The sequence below is a fragment of the Bombina bombina genome, chromosome 1 (genome assembly GCF_027579735.1).
Source record: "Bombina bombina isolate aBomBom1 chromosome 1, aBomBom1.pri, whole genome shotgun sequence".
NCBI lineage: Eukaryota > Metazoa > Chordata > Amphibia > Anura > Bombinatoridae > Bombina > Bombina bombina.
In genome coordinates this window covers 474,895,261-474,912,755 of record NC_069499.1, presented here as the reverse complement: position 1 = coordinate 474,912,755, position 17,495 = coordinate 474,895,261, and the positions used below count along the sequence as shown (strand labels likewise).

General features: G+C 40.5%; 1 protein-coding gene across 1 annotated transcript in view; it reads right to left on the bottom strand.

Moving 5' to 3' along the window:
- LOC128645484 (pejvakin-like) overlaps positions 1-17,495 on the bottom strand; it is a 169,181-nt gene that overhangs the window by 47,663 nt on the left and 104,023 nt on the right. The window contains exon 5 of the mRNA XM_053698506.1: positions 5,910-6,017. Within this exon, the coding sequence (XP_053554481.1) occupies positions 5,910-6,017 (108 nt within the window). The remainder of the gene's footprint in view (positions 1-5,909; positions 6,018-17,495) is intronic.

Genomic DNA, 17,495 nt, shown 5'->3' with positions numbered 1-17,495 from the left:
ACATGACTGTGACTGTTTATTATCTATTGTCTTGCAGTTAGCATTGTGTTGGGCTAAATCTTAAATAACTTTCTGTGCCTGAACACAGTGTTATCTATATGGCCCATGTGTACTTTCTGTCTCTTTGTGTTGAAAAGAGATTTAAAAAGTATGTGATAAGAGGCAGCCCTCAAGGGTTTATAAATTAGCATATGAGTCTGCCTAGGTTTAGTTTCAACTAAGAATACTAAGAGAAAAAAGCAAATTTGATGGTAAAAGTAAATTGGAAAGTTGATTAAAATTACATGTCCTATCTGAATAATGAAAGTTTAATTTTGACTAGACTGTCCCTTTAAGTATAGGAGCAGGGGGCATGCTGCTTAGAAGCCTGTATATCAGGCATCTAAGCAGCTACAGACCCCGAAGACCCACCATTGGAAAGGTATGCGCCTAACCTTTTCAACAGTGTAAGTCTTGGGGATCTGAAAAAAAAGTTAAAAAATGTTTTTTCAAAAAAAAAAAAAAAAAACCAAGGTGGGAAAGTGCTTAGTACTCAATGCAGTAGAAAAACTAAATTTATACTTTCCTGATACATTAATTTCATTCAAGATACAGTGAGTCCACAGAATCATCAATTACTGTTGGGAATATCACACCTGGCCAGCAGGAGGAGGCAAAGAGCACCACAGCAAAGCTGTTAAATGTTCCCTTCCCACAATCCCCAGTCATTCGAATGAAGGAAAATGGAGAAAAAAGAAATAACACAAGGTGTAGAGGTGCCTAAGGTTAAAGTTAAAAATAACTGTCTTAAAATAAAGGGCAGGCCGTGGACTCACCGTATCCGGTAATAAATACATTTATCAGGTAAGCATAAATTTTTCCTAAGATAGGGTGAGTCCACGGAATCATCAATTACTGTTGGAAAACAATACCCAAGCTAGAGGACAAAGATGATTAGGGAGGGACAAGACAGGTCACCTAAACAGAAGGCACCACCACTTGAAAAACCTTGCTCTCAAAATAATCTCAGTCGAGGCAAAAGAAACAAATTTGTAAAATTTGGACAGGGTATGCGGATAAGACCAAGTTGCAGCCTTGCAAATCCGTTCCACAGAAGCTTCATTTTTGAAACCCAAAAAGAAGAGACAGACCTAGTAGAATGAGCTGTAATTCTCTCAGGAGACTGCTGCCCAGCAGTCTCATAAACTAAACCAATTATACTTCTCAACCAGAGAGAAAGAGAAGTAGCAGAAGCTTTCTGACCTTTACCTTTCCCAGAGAAACAAAAAATCAAGGCAGAAGACTGGCAAAAATCCTTAGTCGCCTGTAAATAAAATTTTAAAGCACGCACAACCTCCAAGTTGTGCAACAAACGTTCTTCAAAAAAGAAGAAACTATGACAAAGAGAAGGAACAACAATTTCCTGAGTAAAATTTCTGTCCGAAACCACTTTAGGAAGCATGAAAGATAAGATAAAGCGAATCCCACTGCAAAGCTGAGAGTTCCGACACTCTCCGAGCAGAAGAAATAGCAATAAGAAACAAAACCTTCCAAGATAACAATTTAATATCTATGGAATGCAATGGCTCAAACGGAGGTTGCTGCAAAACTTTAAGAACAAAGTTAAGGCTCCCAGAAGGAGCAACAAATTTAAACACAGGCCTGATACTGACCAAGGCCTGACAAAAAGATTTCACATCTGGCACATCTGCCAGACGCTTATGCAGCAAAAAAGATAATGCAGAAATCTGACCCGTCAGAGAACTGAATGACAAAACCTTTCTCCAGACCTTCCTGTAGAAAGGACAAATTGGATTCACACCAATAAAGATATCTACGCCATATCTTATGGTAAATCTTTCCTGCAAGAGGCTTGCAAGCCTGAATCATGGTCTCAATGACCGACTCAAAAAAATCACGCTTAGAGAGAACTAAGCGTTCAATCTCCAAGCAGTCAGCTTCAGAGAAAAAAAATTTGGATGAGAGAAGGGACCCTGAATCAGAAGGTCCTTCCTCAGAAGCAGTCTCCAAGGTGGAAGAGGTGACATCTCCACTAGGTCTGCATACTAGATCCTGTGAGGCCACGCAAGGACAAGTAGAATTACTGACGCTCTCTCCTGTTTGATACAAGCAATGACTCGTGGAAGGAGAGCAAACGGCGGAAACAGGTATGTCAGCCTGAAATCCCAAGGAACTGTCAGAGCATCTATCAGAGCGGCCTGTGGATTTCTTGACTTCAAACCGTACCTTGGCAACTTGGTATTTTGCCGAGACGCCATCAGATCCAACTCCGGCATCTCTCATTTGAGGGTTAAGTTAAAATCTGTCTGCTCAGGAAAACCACTTCCCAGTTGTCCACTCATGAAATGTGGATGGCAGAAAGACAACAATTGAGAGCTTCCACCCACTGAACAATCCAAGTCACCTCCTACAAGGAACTCCAAGATCCTCCCTGGTGGTTGATGTAAACCATTGAGGTGATATTGTCCAAATGGAACCAAGCTCAGGACCACTGAGGCCAAGCCATCAGAGCATTGCATATCGCTCTCAACTCCAAGATGTTAAAGAGGAGAGCAGACACTTCCGAGTCCATAATCCCTGCTCCTTAAAAAAGACCCAGACTGTTTCCCAGCCCAGTAGGTTGGCGTCCATGGTCACATCACCCAGGAATGTCTCTAAAAGCATGCGCCCTTAGACAGATACTCATGAGAAAACACTACGGGTGAGAATCTCTAGTTGACTGATCTAGATCTATCCTCTGAGACAGAAACAAATGTTCTCCATTCTATGGAAAATAGCAAAGGGATTGATGTCCATGATAACCATCAGACCAATCCCCTCCATATATTGAATCACTGAAAAAGTGAGGATAAAATCAACTGCAGCTAGAACCAAACTCCCAACCTTCTGGATGCAAAATGGCTAAGCTATTTACCAGCTTGCTGTTAGCCAGACAGTAGACTGCAGAGAAAGGAAAAGGAATAAATCCTTGATAATCTGACCTCTGTTAGAAATATTCTCCTAAATAGAGAATCTATTAAGGTCTCCAAATAAATCACCCAGGTAGATGAAACAAGGGAACTCTTCTCCAGATTCATTTCCCATCCATGGAAAAGAAGATTGGACATGATCTCTTGAAAGAGAGTTTACTCAAAGAAGGATGACACCTCAATTATATATTGTTAAGAGGAGCACCCTTGCAATACCCTTGCAAGACCTAAAAAAAAGCAAACATCTGAAGGAGACCCCTTATAGGTATTGAGCCCAAGACTGCTGGCTTGTAGTGCTGTTTGTTACCACTGAGCCACATGTTAGCCTTTCAGCATCAGATAAAGGAATTATACTGTCCGAATCTGAGGTTTCACCTTCAGAAGCTACCTGCGAAACCTCCTTAACTTAGGAGAGCAAACTGTGTAGCCAAAAGGCGGAACAGAAACCTTACTATATGACTCTCTAAATTTCCTCTTGCACTTTTCTCCTTAATATAGGAAATTCATATAATGCCACAGATACCACGGAAGATAACTGTACAGCCAAAACTATAGCAAATATACTCCTCAAGGAGATTGAGAGGAACTGCGGGGCACTGCATGTGACACTATTGAGGCTTGGGACGTTAGAGGAGAAGCTGTTGCCTGAACAGCATCATCCAGGGAGACATTGGGCTTAGAGGCAATCGCTCTATCTCTACATTTCCAGAGATCTTAGCGAAATAAAATCAAGTTGTATAAATGGAAACAAGTTATAAAAACACATAGATTCCTCCAAGGAAGTCTTATATTAAAACTGTAATATTTAAAATAAAATAAAACAAAACAACTTAAATGTACTGTCACTTTAAGAACTATGGCTACCCAATAATTTTTTAATATCCTCCACTATGCCGTGATAGGGGACTTTCACTCCCAACAGAAAAAAGTAGAATTAGAGAAAAAAACAGCAAAGAGCTCTCTAGTCGTTACAATCCCAATTCATAGCTAGCCTAATCAACAAGTCTGAGACCTACATCGTATGTCTATTACTGATCACCGTAATAACATAGTCAGACTTGAGACTGCTTCCTGTCACCGGGAAAAAACTAGACCAATTTAGCCCTCCGTGAAAGCAGCCAGTACACCTTGAGGCTGCTTCCCTTACAAGGAGGATTCTAAAACAAAAGGAGGCGCCACAAAAAAAGACACCGCTCCGCTAAAGACTAGAATCGGAAAACAGGTCATGTGACACGCTCACACAGCAACCGTGCGTCAGAAAAAATACATATATAGATATGAGCCCCACCGCCATGTTGGAATGGCGGATACCTGCAAGATAATGCTAGTTTAAAAACCACATGCCGACAGTGTCAACACTCAAAGCTTGCTTGTTGCTGCTTTCTGCAGACGCAGCTTCTAGCCCATAATGAAAGTAAAATACCGGACATCAAACATACAGGCCTCTCATATTAAAGTATTATACATGCCCCACATAATACAAATGTAGTAACGCTACAATTGTACAAACTATCCAGGAGCACCTAGAAAAAACAGCCCACAAACAATAAAGAGATGTACTTAAAACTTCAATAAAAGTAAAACCCCTTGTCTCTATTTCACAGCAGCAGTGCCAGCTCGCTGCCTTAAGATATCCTTATAAAGGATACATTGTGTCCCAGCAATTGCAGTTCAGATTTATTAGGTGCAGTGTCTTCAAACCTTAGAAGACAAAATGCACTTACCTGCAGTCTGGTCGTCCGGCAGGAGGACAGCTTACATGGTGTAAGAGGATGCCACTCCTCACATAGACCTGTAGAAAAAAAGAAAGAAACAGAGTAAACCTACTCTGGCTTTCTATACTAGCGCAGCAAATATGTTAGGAAAACGCAGCAAGGCCCACCTTACAAGTTCCTAACTGCTTTAAAGCCACCACTGCCCTACTGAAGAGACTAACGTGGAGTATGGCTAGACCCAATCAAGAAAGGAAATGTCAGAGCAAACCTACTCTGGCTTTCAAAATAATAAAATCTTGATTAAAGCAAAATAAGTCTAATCTTCTTCAGACACCAAAACTTCACCTCCTCCTTGCACCAAAGGCAAAGAGAATGACTGGGGATTGTGGGAAGTGACATTTTAAAGCTTTGCTGTGGTGCTCTTTGCCTCCTTCTGCTGGCCAGGAGTGATATTCCCAACAGTAATTGATGATTCCGTGGACTCACCGTATCTTAGGAAAGATATCATAATTAACAAGTACATAATACAAAATAGCACTTACTCTGAATTTCAAAAAAGCAATAGATTTTTATTCTGATAATTTTATTTTTTCTCCCATTTTCCGGCTCACTGTATCATGTGACAGACATCTGCCAATCACAGATTAGTATACGTATACCCTGTGAACTTGTGAACATGCTCAGTAGGATCTTGTTCCTCAGAAAGTGTGCATATAAAGTGACTGTGCAAAATATGATAATGGAAGTAAATTGGAAAGTGTCTTAAAACTGTATGCTCTATCTGAATAATACAAGTTTATTTTGACTTGAGTGTCCCTTTAATGGCCTACATTCACTAAAACTGGACTGTAAAACTAATATTCTGTGCGGGGGGGGCGGGGAAACTCACCACAACAACACAAATTGAAAACTGTGGAATTCATAGATTCATACCCTCCTCTCTTCACAGACATGATTATTGCTAACAATGGAGCCCCATCTATCTCTTAACTGGTCAGTTATCTGTGCTTAGAAAGTATTCCGCTGTAATGAATACTGGCCTCACAAAACCACCTTCAAAACCCTACAGAGCAAACTAATTAAAACCTAAAAAAAGATTCCCTCTAAAAAACATACAATTCAGTTATCAACTTACTGAGAATTCAAATGATAATGGATATGTTGCTGCTTTACCAGCATATAATAATCATCATTATCAATGGCTATGTCATAATTGTTTGCTTACCACCAAAAATCCCAGATCGAAATAAATTGTTCCTTAAAGTGTTTAATGAAAATGATCTGCTTGGTTCTTTTTCAAATCCTCCTTTTGCAGTTGTTGATACACAAAACTCTGTAAATGTAAAAAAAAATGTTTTGTGTCAACTGTTTTTAAGGCATTTACTTTATAAAAATTGATAACATTTGACTTTTCTTAATTAATGGAATACAGAATCTATATTTTATGTTTATATAATGCAATAACCGTAACTTGTGTTAATCTATTTTTTATTTGAAAAACAAGTGTGGTTTGATCACAGTACAACTGCTGTGTTAACCAAAAATAACAGAGGTGCGCCAAACAACCAATCACAAATAAGGATGTTAATATAGAGATACCGATTTCAATCTTAATATACTCAATATTATACCATAGATAAAGTATATATATTTGTCATATAATCAAATATTTTCCAAAAAGGAAATAGGTGGACTTAAAAACATAGATAAAGTTCCTCTAATAGGTATTCCAACCGATATAGGCATTGTGAATGAATAGTTCATCAATCCGATGGTGAGCAGCTCTCTCCAAGTTGTATGCAATAGATAGAATATGTCCTGGAAGACAAAAAGAAAAAAGAGGCGCTCTTGGTGCAGCAAGTTCCAATATATGACAACCAAACGTTCGTGATCTAGATGATATACTCACAAACAAATGTGCACATGCAGTGCAATAGTAGGTGGACCGAAACTTCAGAGCCGTTTCGGCTGACTCCTCAATGGCGACTCTGCCAAACGATGCTGACACGCCAGATAGTAGTAGCAATGATCCGGTTCACTGTGAAGCCTCCGTGATAAGCTGCAGTGATCAGCTAGGATGGGAATCCACAAACTGCTATGGATAGTCACAAATTCACAGGAGCAAGGAAGAGTAGTATAAAGTTATGTGCAGAGGATAGACCCTCTCTAACGTATGACTTTCTTCACAGTCTCAGGAAGTCAGGAACCGAAACCTTTCACCTGGAAGTAAAATTTTGCTAACGACTGTTAGACACTCAGTGAGAAATGAGCAATGCTATCCATAGCAGTTTGTGGATTCCCATCCTAGCTGATCACTGCAGCTTATCACGGAGGCTTCACAGTGAACCGGATCATTGCTACTACTATCTGGCGTGTCAGCATCGTTTGGCAGAGTCGCCATTGAGGAGTCAGCCGAACGGCTCTGAAGTTTCGGTCCTCCTACTATTGCACTGCATGTGCACATTTGTTTGTGAGTATATCATCTAGATCACGAACGTTTGGTTGTCATATATTGGAACTTGCTGCACCAAGAGCGCCTCTTTTTTCTTTTTGTCTTCCAGGACATATTCTATCTATTTTTTATTTGAAACAACATACAGAAAGTCAACAACTCTCCTTCCGTGAGTTTCATTTAATGTTTACAATACTTTTTAACTGCCAAAATGTTGTTCTGTTGAATAATATGTAATTCCATAAAAATTGCAGTACTGGGATTCTCAACCAAAATGTGGGGACATAATCCAGTGGGACATCCTAAATTAGGGTTGAAACATTTCCAAATTGTTTTTGATACTTTTCTTTGACCATAAACTCTATTTAAAGGGACAGTCTACTCAAGAATTGTTATTGTTTAAAAAGATAGATAATCCATTTATTACCCATTCCCCAGTTTTGCATAACCAATACTGTTATATTAATACACTTTTTACTTCTGTGATTACCTTGTATCTATGCCTTTGCAGATTGCCCACTTATCTCTGTTCTTTTGACAGACATGCATTTTAGACAATCAGTGCTGACTCTTTAATAACTCCATAGGAGTGAGCACAATTTAATCTATATGGCACACATGAACTAGCACTATCTGTCAAAACTGTAAAATGCCCAGAGAAAAGAGTCGGTTTTTAGAAATCAGTTTGAGTCTATCTAGGTTTAGCTTTCAGCAAAGAATACCAAGAGGACAAACCAAATTTGATGATAAAAGTAAATTGGAAAGTTGTTTGAAAATGCACGCCCTATCTTGAATCATGAAAGTTTATTTTTGACTAGACTGTCCCTTAACCCTTTAAGGACACAGCTTTCAGTTTGCTCAATTGTTTTATGACGGAAAAATTCCGTCATATGTCCTTAAGAGCTTAAAGGCATATTTTCTGTGATGGAGTGAATGTTAGGAAGGGATGAAAGAAGAGACGAGAGCCTAGGTGAAGGTCACTATCTACAGTAAAAACACTGTCCAATGTTTTAATGTTACCAAGGAAATAAAATAATCACTCTTTCCAGTTCTAGATTCTAGTAACAATAGAAAAAGGAATATGGTATAACACTTACTACCTTTAAGAACAGTGCAATAAAACATATTCCCCAGTAAACACACAAAGGTAGTGAGAATTGAATAAAGATTTAGCACAATATGGATAGGCTAAGTGTTACCAATCTACAAGAAGAGTTTTATGAAGTGCCTCACATGTCCTTTTCCAGGGCTTTCAAATTCAAGGCTATTGTAATCAAACAGAAATCCATAAAATAACAGTTATTGCGCTTTTTGAACCTTACTAACACTTTAAGAAAATTCAACAACGGTTTTCTTAGAAAAAACTATTAACAGCTTTACTTATGGTTCTTCTAATTGATTTGTTTTGCTGTTTTTTTAACCATTATATTTGGCTGTTTGCTCTTCTCAAACACAATCAATTCCCAGTTTAAAGGGACATGAAACCCCAGATATTTCTTTCATGATTCAGATCGAGCATTCCATTTTTAACAACTTTCTAATTTACTAATGGCTAGATTACGAGTTTTGCGTTATGAGGGGTGCGGTGCTAACTTGCACGTTATTGTCACTGCTCACTTTCCTACAGCGCTGGTATTACAAGTTTTCATAAACCCGGCGTTATTAGGCAAGAAGGGAGCGTAGAGAAAAATTGAGCTCCATACCGCACTCCAATACCAGCGCTGCTTAAGTCAGCAGTTAGCTGGTTGTAGGTGCTCGTGCACGATTTCCCCATAGACATCAATGGGGAGAGCCGGCCGAAAAAAAGCCTAACACCTGCAATAAAGCAGCGTAAAGCTCCGTAACGCAGCCCCATTGATTCCTATGGGGAAACTACATTTATGTTTATACCTAACACCCTAACATGAACCCCGAGTCTAAACACCCCTAATCTTACCCTTATTAACCCCTAATCTGCCTTCCCTGACATCGCCGACACCTACATTATACTTATTAACCCCTAATCTGTCGCTCCAGACATCGCCGCCACCTACATTATATTTATTAACCCCTAATCTCCCCCCCATGTCACCGCAACCTACCTACATTTATTAACCCCTAATCTGCCGCCCCAACGTCTCCGCCACTATAATAAACATATTAACCCCTAAACCGCCGCACTCCCGCATCGCAAACATTAGTTAAATATTATTAACCCTAATCTGCCGCCCCTAACATCGCCACCACCTATCTACAATTATTAACCCCTAATCTGCCACCCCCAATGTCGCCGCCACTATATTATATTTATTAACCCCTAAACCTAAGTCTAACCCTAACACCCCCTAACTTAAATATAATTAAAATAAATCTAAATAAAACCTACAATTAATAACTAAATAATTCCTATTTAAAACTAAATACTTACCTGTAAAATAAACCTTAAGCTAGCTACAATATAACTAATAGTTACATTGTATCTAGCTTAGGGTTTATTTTTATTTTACAGGCACGTTTGTATTTATTTTAACTAGGTAGAATAGTTAATAAATAGATATTAACTATTTACTAACTACCTAGCTAAAATAAATACAAATTTACCTGTAAAATAAAACCTAACCTAAGTTACACTAACACCTAACACTACACTACAATTAAATAAATTACCTAAATTACAAAAAAAAAAAAACCCCCACTAAATTACACAAAATAAAAAACAAATTACAAGATATTTAAACTAATTAACCTAATCTAATAGCCCTATCAAAATAAATTTTTTTTTATAAAAAAACAGAATTTATGCTTACCTGATAAATTACTTTCTCCAACGGTGTGTCCGGTCCACGGCGTCATCCATAACTTGTGGGAATATCTCTTCCCCAACAGGAAATGGCAAAGAGTACAGCAAAAGCTGTCCATATAGTCCCTCCTAGGCTCCGCCCACCCCAGTCATTCGACCGACGGACAGGAGAAAAACAGGAGAAATTATAGGGTGCCGTGGTGACTGTAGTTAAAGAAATAAATTCATCAAACCTGATTAAAAAACCAGGGCGGGCCGTGGACCGGACACACCGTTGGAGAAAGTAATTTATCAGGTAAGCATAAATTCTGTTTTCTCCAACATTGGTGTGTCCGGTCCACGGCGTCATCCATAACTTGTGGGAACCAATACCAAAGCTTTAGGACACGGATGAAGGGAGGGAGCCAATCAGGTTGCCTAAACGGAAGGCACCACGGCTTGCAAAACCTTTCTCCCAAAAATAGCCTCCGAAGAAGCAAAAGTATCAAATTTGTAGAATTTGGCAAAAGTGTGCAGGGAAGACCAAGTCGCTGCCTTACATATCTGATCAACAGAAGCCTCATTCTTGAAGGCCCATGTGGAAGCCACAGCCCTAGTAGAGTGAGCTGTGATGCGTTCAGGAGGCTGCCGTCCGGCAGTCTCGTAAGCCAATCGGATGATGCTTTTCAGCCAAAAGGAAAGAGAGGTAGCAGTAGCTTTTTGACCTCTCCTCTTGCCAGAATAAACGACAAACAAAGAAGACATTTGTCTGAAATCCTTTGTTGCTTCTAAATAGAACTTTAAAGCACGAACTACATCTAGATTGTGTAACAAACGTTCCTTCTTTGAAACTGGATTCGGACACAAAGAAGGCACAACTATTTCCTGGTTAATATTCTTGTTGGAAACAACCTTTGGAAGGAAACCAGGTTTAGTACGCAAAACAACCTTATCTGAATGGAACACCAGATAGGGCGGATTACACTGCAGAGCAGATAACTCAGAAACTCTTCTAGCAGAAGAAATAGCAACCAAAAACAGAACTTTCCAAGATAACATCTTGATATCTATGGAATGTAGAGGTTCAAACGGAACCCCTTGAAGAACTGAAAGAACTAAATTCAGACTCCAGGGAGGAGTCAAAGGTATGTAAACAGGCTTGATCCTGACCAAAGCCTGAACAAAAGCTTGAACATCAGGCACAGCTGCCAGTCGTTTGTGTAATAAGACAGATAAAGCAGAAATCTGTCCCTTTAGAGAACTCGCTGATAATCCCTTATCCAAACCTTCTTGGAGAAAAGAAAGGATCCTAGGAATTTTGATCTTACTCCATGAGAATCCCTTGGATTCACACCAACAGATATATCTTTTCCATATTTTATGGTAAATCTTCCTAGTTACAGGTTTTCTGGCTTGTATCAGAGTATCTATTACAGAATCTGAAAACCCACGCTTAGATAAAATCAAGCGTTCAATTTCCAAGCCGTTAGCTGAAGGGAAACTAGATTTGGATGTTCGAATGGACCTTGTACTAGAAGATCCTGTCTCAAAGGTAGCTTCCATGGTGGAGCCGATGACATATTCACCAGGTCTGCATACCAAGTCCTGCGTGGCCACGCAGGAGCTATCAAGATCACCGAGGCCCTCTCCTGCTTGATCCTGGCTACCAGCCTGGGAATGAGAGGAAACGGGGAAACACATAAGCTAGGTTGAAGGTCCAAGGCGCTACTAATGCATCCACTAGAGTCGCCTTGGGATCCCTGGATCTGGACCCGTAGCAAGGAACCTTGAAGTTCTGACGAGACGCCATTAGATCCATGTCTGAAATGCCCCATAATTGAGTCAACTGGGCAAATATCTCTGGGTGGAGTTCCCACTCCCCCGGATGGAATGTCTGACGACTCAGATAATCCGCCTCCCAGTTTTCCACTTCTGGGATGTGGATCGCAGATAGGTGGCAGGAGTGATCCTCCGCCCATATTATGATTTTGGTCACTTCTCTCATCGCCAGGGAACTCCTTGTTCCCCCCTGATGATTGATGTAAGCAACAGTCGTCATGTTGTCTGATTGGAATCTTATGAATCTGGCCTTTGCTAGTTGAGGCCAAGCCTTGAGAGCATTGAATATCACTCTCAGTTCCAGAATGTTTATCAGGAGAAGAGACTCTTCCCGAGACCATAGCCCCTGAGCTTTCAGGGAGTTCCAGACCGCGCCCCAGCCCACTAGACTGGCGTCGGTCGTGACGATGACCCACTCTGGTCTGCGGAAACTCATTCCCTGGGACAGGTGGTCCTGGGTTAGCCACCAACGGAGTGAGTCTCTGGTCTTCTGATCTACTTGAATCACTGGAGACAAGTCTGTATAGTCCCCATTCCACTGTTTCAGCATGCACAGTTGTAATGGTCTTAGATGAATTCGCGCAAAAGGAACTATGTCCATTGCTGCAACCATCAACCCTACTACTTCCATGCACTGAGCTATGGAAGGACGTGGAACAGAATGAAGAACTTGACAAGCGCTTAGAAGTTTTGACTTTCTGACATCTGTCAGGAAAATCTTCATTTCTAAAGAATCTATTATTGTCCCCAAGAAAGGAACTCTTGTCGACGGAGACAGGGAACTTTTTTCTATGTTCACTTTCCATCCGTGAGATCTGAGAAAGGCCAGAATGATGTCTGTATGAGCCTTTGCCTTTGAAAGAGACGACGCTTGTATCAGAATGTCGTCCAAGTAAGGTGCCACTGCAATGCCCCTTGGTCTTAGAACCGCTAGAAGGGACCCGAGTACCTTTGTGAAAATCCTTGGAGCAGTGGCTAGCCCGAATGGGAGAGCCACAAACTGGTAATGTTTGTCCAGAAAGGCGAACCTTAGGAACTGATGATGATCTTTGTGGATAGGAATATGTAGATACGCATCCTTTAGATCCACGGTAGTCATAAATTGACCCTCCTGGATTGTAGGTAAAATCGTTCGAATGGTTTCCATTTTGAACGATGGCACTCTGAGAAATTTGTTTAGGATCTTTAAATCCAGAATTGGTCTGAAGGTTCCCTCTTTTTTGGGAACCACAAACAGATGTGAGTAAAACCCCATTCCTTGTTCCACGGTTGGAACTGGGTGTATCACTCCCATTTTTAACAGGTCTTCTACACAATGTAAGAATGCCTGTCTCTTTATTTGGTTTGAAGATAAGTGAGACATCTGGAACCTTCCCATTGGGGGTAGTTCCTTGAATTCCAGAAGATAACCCTGAGAAACTATTTCTAGTGCCCAGGGGTCCTGAACATCTCTTGCCCAAGCCTGAGCGAAGAGAGAGAGTCTGCCCCCTACTAGATCCGGTCCCGGATCGGGGGCTACTCCTTCATGCTGTTTTGTTAGCAGCAGCAGGTTTCTTGGCCTGCTTACCCTTGTTCCAGCCTTGCATCGGTTTCCAAGCTGGTTTGGTTTGCGAAGCATTACCCTCTTGTCTAGAGGCTGCAGAGTTGGAGGCCGGTCCGTTCCTGAAATTGCGAAAGGAACGAAAATTAGACTTATTCTTGGCTTTGAAAGGCCTATCTTGTGGGAGGGCGTGGCCCTTACCTCCAGTGATGTCTGAGATAATCTCTTTCAATTCTGGCCCAAAAAGAGTTTTACCCTTGAAAGGGATATTAAGCAATTTTGTCTTGGAAGATACATCCGCTGACCAAGACTTTAGCCAGAGCGCTCTGCGCGCCACAATTGCAAACCCAGAATTTTTCGCCGCTAATCTAGCTAACTGCAAAGCGGCATCTAAAATAAAGGAATTAGCTAACTTAAGTGCGTGAACTCTGTCCATAACCTCCTCATACGGAGTCTCTCTACTGAGCGACTTTTCTAGTTCCTCGAACCAGAACCACGCTGCTGTAGTGACAGGAATAATGCACGAAATAGGTTGCAGGAGGTAACCTTGCTGTACAAAAATCTTTTTAAGCAAACCCTCCAATTTTTTATCCATAGGATCTTTGAAAGCACAATTATCCTCTATAGGAATAGTAGTGCGCTTGGCTAGTGTAGAAACTGCCCCCTCGACCTTAGGGACTGTCTGCCATAAGTCCTTTCTGGGGTCGACCATAGGAAATAATTTCTTAAATATAGGAGGGGGAACAAAAGGTATGCCGGGCTTCTCCCACTCCTTATTCACTATGTCCGCCACCCGCTTGGGTATAGGAAAAGCGTCGGGGTGCACCGGAACCTCTAGGAACTTGTCCATCTTGCACAATTTTTCTGGAATGACCAGGTTGTCACAATCATCCAGAGTAGATAACACCTCCTTAAGCAGTGCGCGGAGATGCTCTAATTTAAATTTAAATGTCACAACATCAGGTTCTGCCTGTTGAGAAATACTACCTAAATCTGAAATTTCCCCATCTGACAAAACCTCCCTCATGGCCCCTTCAGATTGGTGTGAGGGTATGACAGAGCAATTATCATCAGCCCCCTCCTGCTCTACAGTGTTTAAAACAGAGCAATCGCGCTTTCTCTGATATGCAGGCATTTTGGATAAAATATTTGCTATGGAGTTATCCATTACTGCCGTCAATTGTTGCATAGTAATAAGCATTGGCGCGCTAGAAGTACTAGGGGTCTCCTGCGTGGGCAAAACTGGTGTAGACACAGAAGGAGATGATGTAGAACTATGTCTACTCCCTTCATCTGATGAATCATCTTGGGCAACTTTACTATCTGTGGCAGTACTGTCCTTACTTTGTTTGGACGCTATGGCACAATTATCACACAATTTTGAAGGGGGAGACACATTGGCTTCCATACATACAGAACATAGTTTATCTGAAGGCACAGACATGTTAAACAGGCTTAAACTTGTCAATAAAGTACAAAAAACGTTTTTAAACAAAACCGTTACTGTCTCTTTAAATTTTAAACAGTGCACACTTTATTACTGAATATGTGAAAAACTATGAAGGAATTGTTCAAATTTAACCAAATTTTCACCACAGTGTCTTAAAGCATTCAAAGTATTGCACCCCAAATTTGAGACCTTTAACCCTTAAAATGAAAAAACCGGAGCCGGTTCCAGTTTTAACCCCTCTACAGTCCCAGCTACAGCCTTTGCTGCGACTTTACCAAACCCAGGGGGTATACAATACCAAATGAAGCCTTCTAGGAACCTTTTCAACAACTTTCAGACCCACACACATGCAGCTGCATGTCCTGCTCTCAAAAGTAACTGCGCAGTAATGGCGCGAAAATGAGGCTCAGCCTACTACAGGGAAGGCCCTTCCTGACTGAAAAGGTGTCTAAACCAGTGCCTGACGTTAAAAAAACGTTCCCCAAAGTTTATAAGTGTGAGTATCAACATCAAGCTTCATAAAATGCCCAAATAAAGCAATCGATCTTGCCCATAAAAGTGTCTACCAGTTTTATAGCCCATATTAAGCCCTTTATTCTGTTTGAGACTAAGAAAATGGCTTACCGGTCCCCATGAGGGGAAATAACAGCCTTCCAGCATTACACAGTCTTGTTAGAAAAATGGCTAGTCATACCTTAGGCAGAAAAGTCTGCTAACTGTTTCCCCCAACTGAAGTTATTTCATCTCAACAGTCCTATGTGGAAACAGCAAACGATTTTAGTTACTGCTGCTAAAATCATATTCCTCTCACAAACAGAACTCTTCATCTTTTTCTGTTGCAGAGTAAATAGTACATACCAGCACTATTTTAAAATAACAAACTCTTGATAGTAGAATAAAAAACTACAACTAAACACCACATACTCTTCACCATCTCCGTGGAGATGTTGCCTGTGCAATGGCAAAGAGAATGACTGGGGTGGGCGGAGCCTAGGAGGGACTATATGGACAGCTTTTGCTGTACTCTTTGCCATTTCCTGTTGGGGAAGAGATATTCCCACAAGTTATGGATGACGCCGTGGACCGGACACACCAATGTTGGAGAAAAAAACCCTAGCCTAAACTAAACTACCAATAGCCCTTAAAAGGGCCTTTTGCGGGGCATTGCCCAAAAGAAATCAGCTCTTTTACCTGAAAAAAATACAAACAGCCCTCCAACAGTAAAACCCACCACCCACACAACCAACCCCCCAAATAAAACCCTAACTAAAAAAACTAAGCTCCCCATGGCCCTGAAATGGGCATTTGGATGGGCATTGCCCTTAAAAGGGCATTTAGCTCTATTGCAGCCCAAAGCCCTAACCTAAAAATTAAACCCACCCAATAAACCCTTAAAAAAAACCTAACACTAACCCCCTGAAGATCCACTTACAGTTTTGAAGATCCGACATCCATCCTCAACGAAGCCGGGAGAAGTCCTCATCGAAGCGGCAAGAATTCCTCAACGAAGCCGGGAGAAGTCTTCATCCAAGCCGGGAGAAGTGGTCCTCCAGATGGGCAGAAGTCTTTATCCAGACGGCATCTTCTATCTTCATCCATCCAGTGCGGAGCGGGTTTGGGGGGTTGGTTGTGTGGGTGGTGGGTTTTACTGTTGGGGGGGTTGTTTTTTTTTTTTTTTCAGGTAAAAAAGCTGATGTATTTGGGGCAATGCCCCGCAAAAGGCCCTTTTAAGGGCTATTGGTACTTTAGTTTAGGCTAAAGTTTTTTATTTTATTTTGGGGGGGCTTTTTTATTTTGATAGGGCTATTAGATTAGGTGTAATTAGTTTAAAGATCTTGTAATTTGTTTTTTATTTTGTGTAATTTAGTGTGTTTTTTTTTGTAATTTAGGTAATTGTATTTAATTTATTTAATTTTATTTAATGTAGGTAATTTATTTAATTGTTTGTAATTTATTTTAGCTAGGTAGTTAGTAAATAGCTAATAACTATTTAGTAACTATTCTACCTAGTTAAAATAAATACAAACTTGCCTGTGAAATAAAAATAAACCATAAGCTAGATACCAATGTAACTATTAGTTATATTGTAGCTAGCTTAGAATTTATTTTACAGGTATTTAGTTTTAAATAGGAATTATTTAGTTATTAATTGTAGGTTTTAATTAGATTTATTTTAATTACATTTAAGTTAGGGGGTGTTAGGGTTAGACTTAGGTTTAGGGGTTAATAAATATAATATAGTGGCGGCGACGTTGGGGGCGGCAGATTAGGGGTTAATAAATGTAGGTAGGTGGCGGCAGATTATGGGTTAATAATATTTAACTAGTGTTTTTGCGTGGTGGGAGTGCGGTAGTTTAGGGGTTAATATGTTTATTCTAGTGGCGGCGATGTCCAGAGCGGCAGATTAGGGGTTAATAATTTTATTTTAGTGTTTGCAATGCGGGAGGGCCTCGTTTTAGGGGTTAATAGGTAGTTTATGGGTGTTAGTGTACTTTTTAGCACTTTAGTTATGAGTTTTATGCTACGGCTTTGTAGTGTAAAACTCATAACTACTGACTTTAGAATGCGTTACGAATCTTGCGGGATAGGCTGTACCGCTCAATTTTTGGCCTAAAAAAAGCTTGTAATACCGGCGCAATGGAAGTCCCATTGAAAAAAGACTTTACGCAAATTGCATAAGTTGATATGCGGTAAGGCAAAAAAAGTGTGCGGTACATCTGTACCTACAAGACTCGTAATAGCAGCGGTAGTGAAAAAGCAGCGTTATGAGCC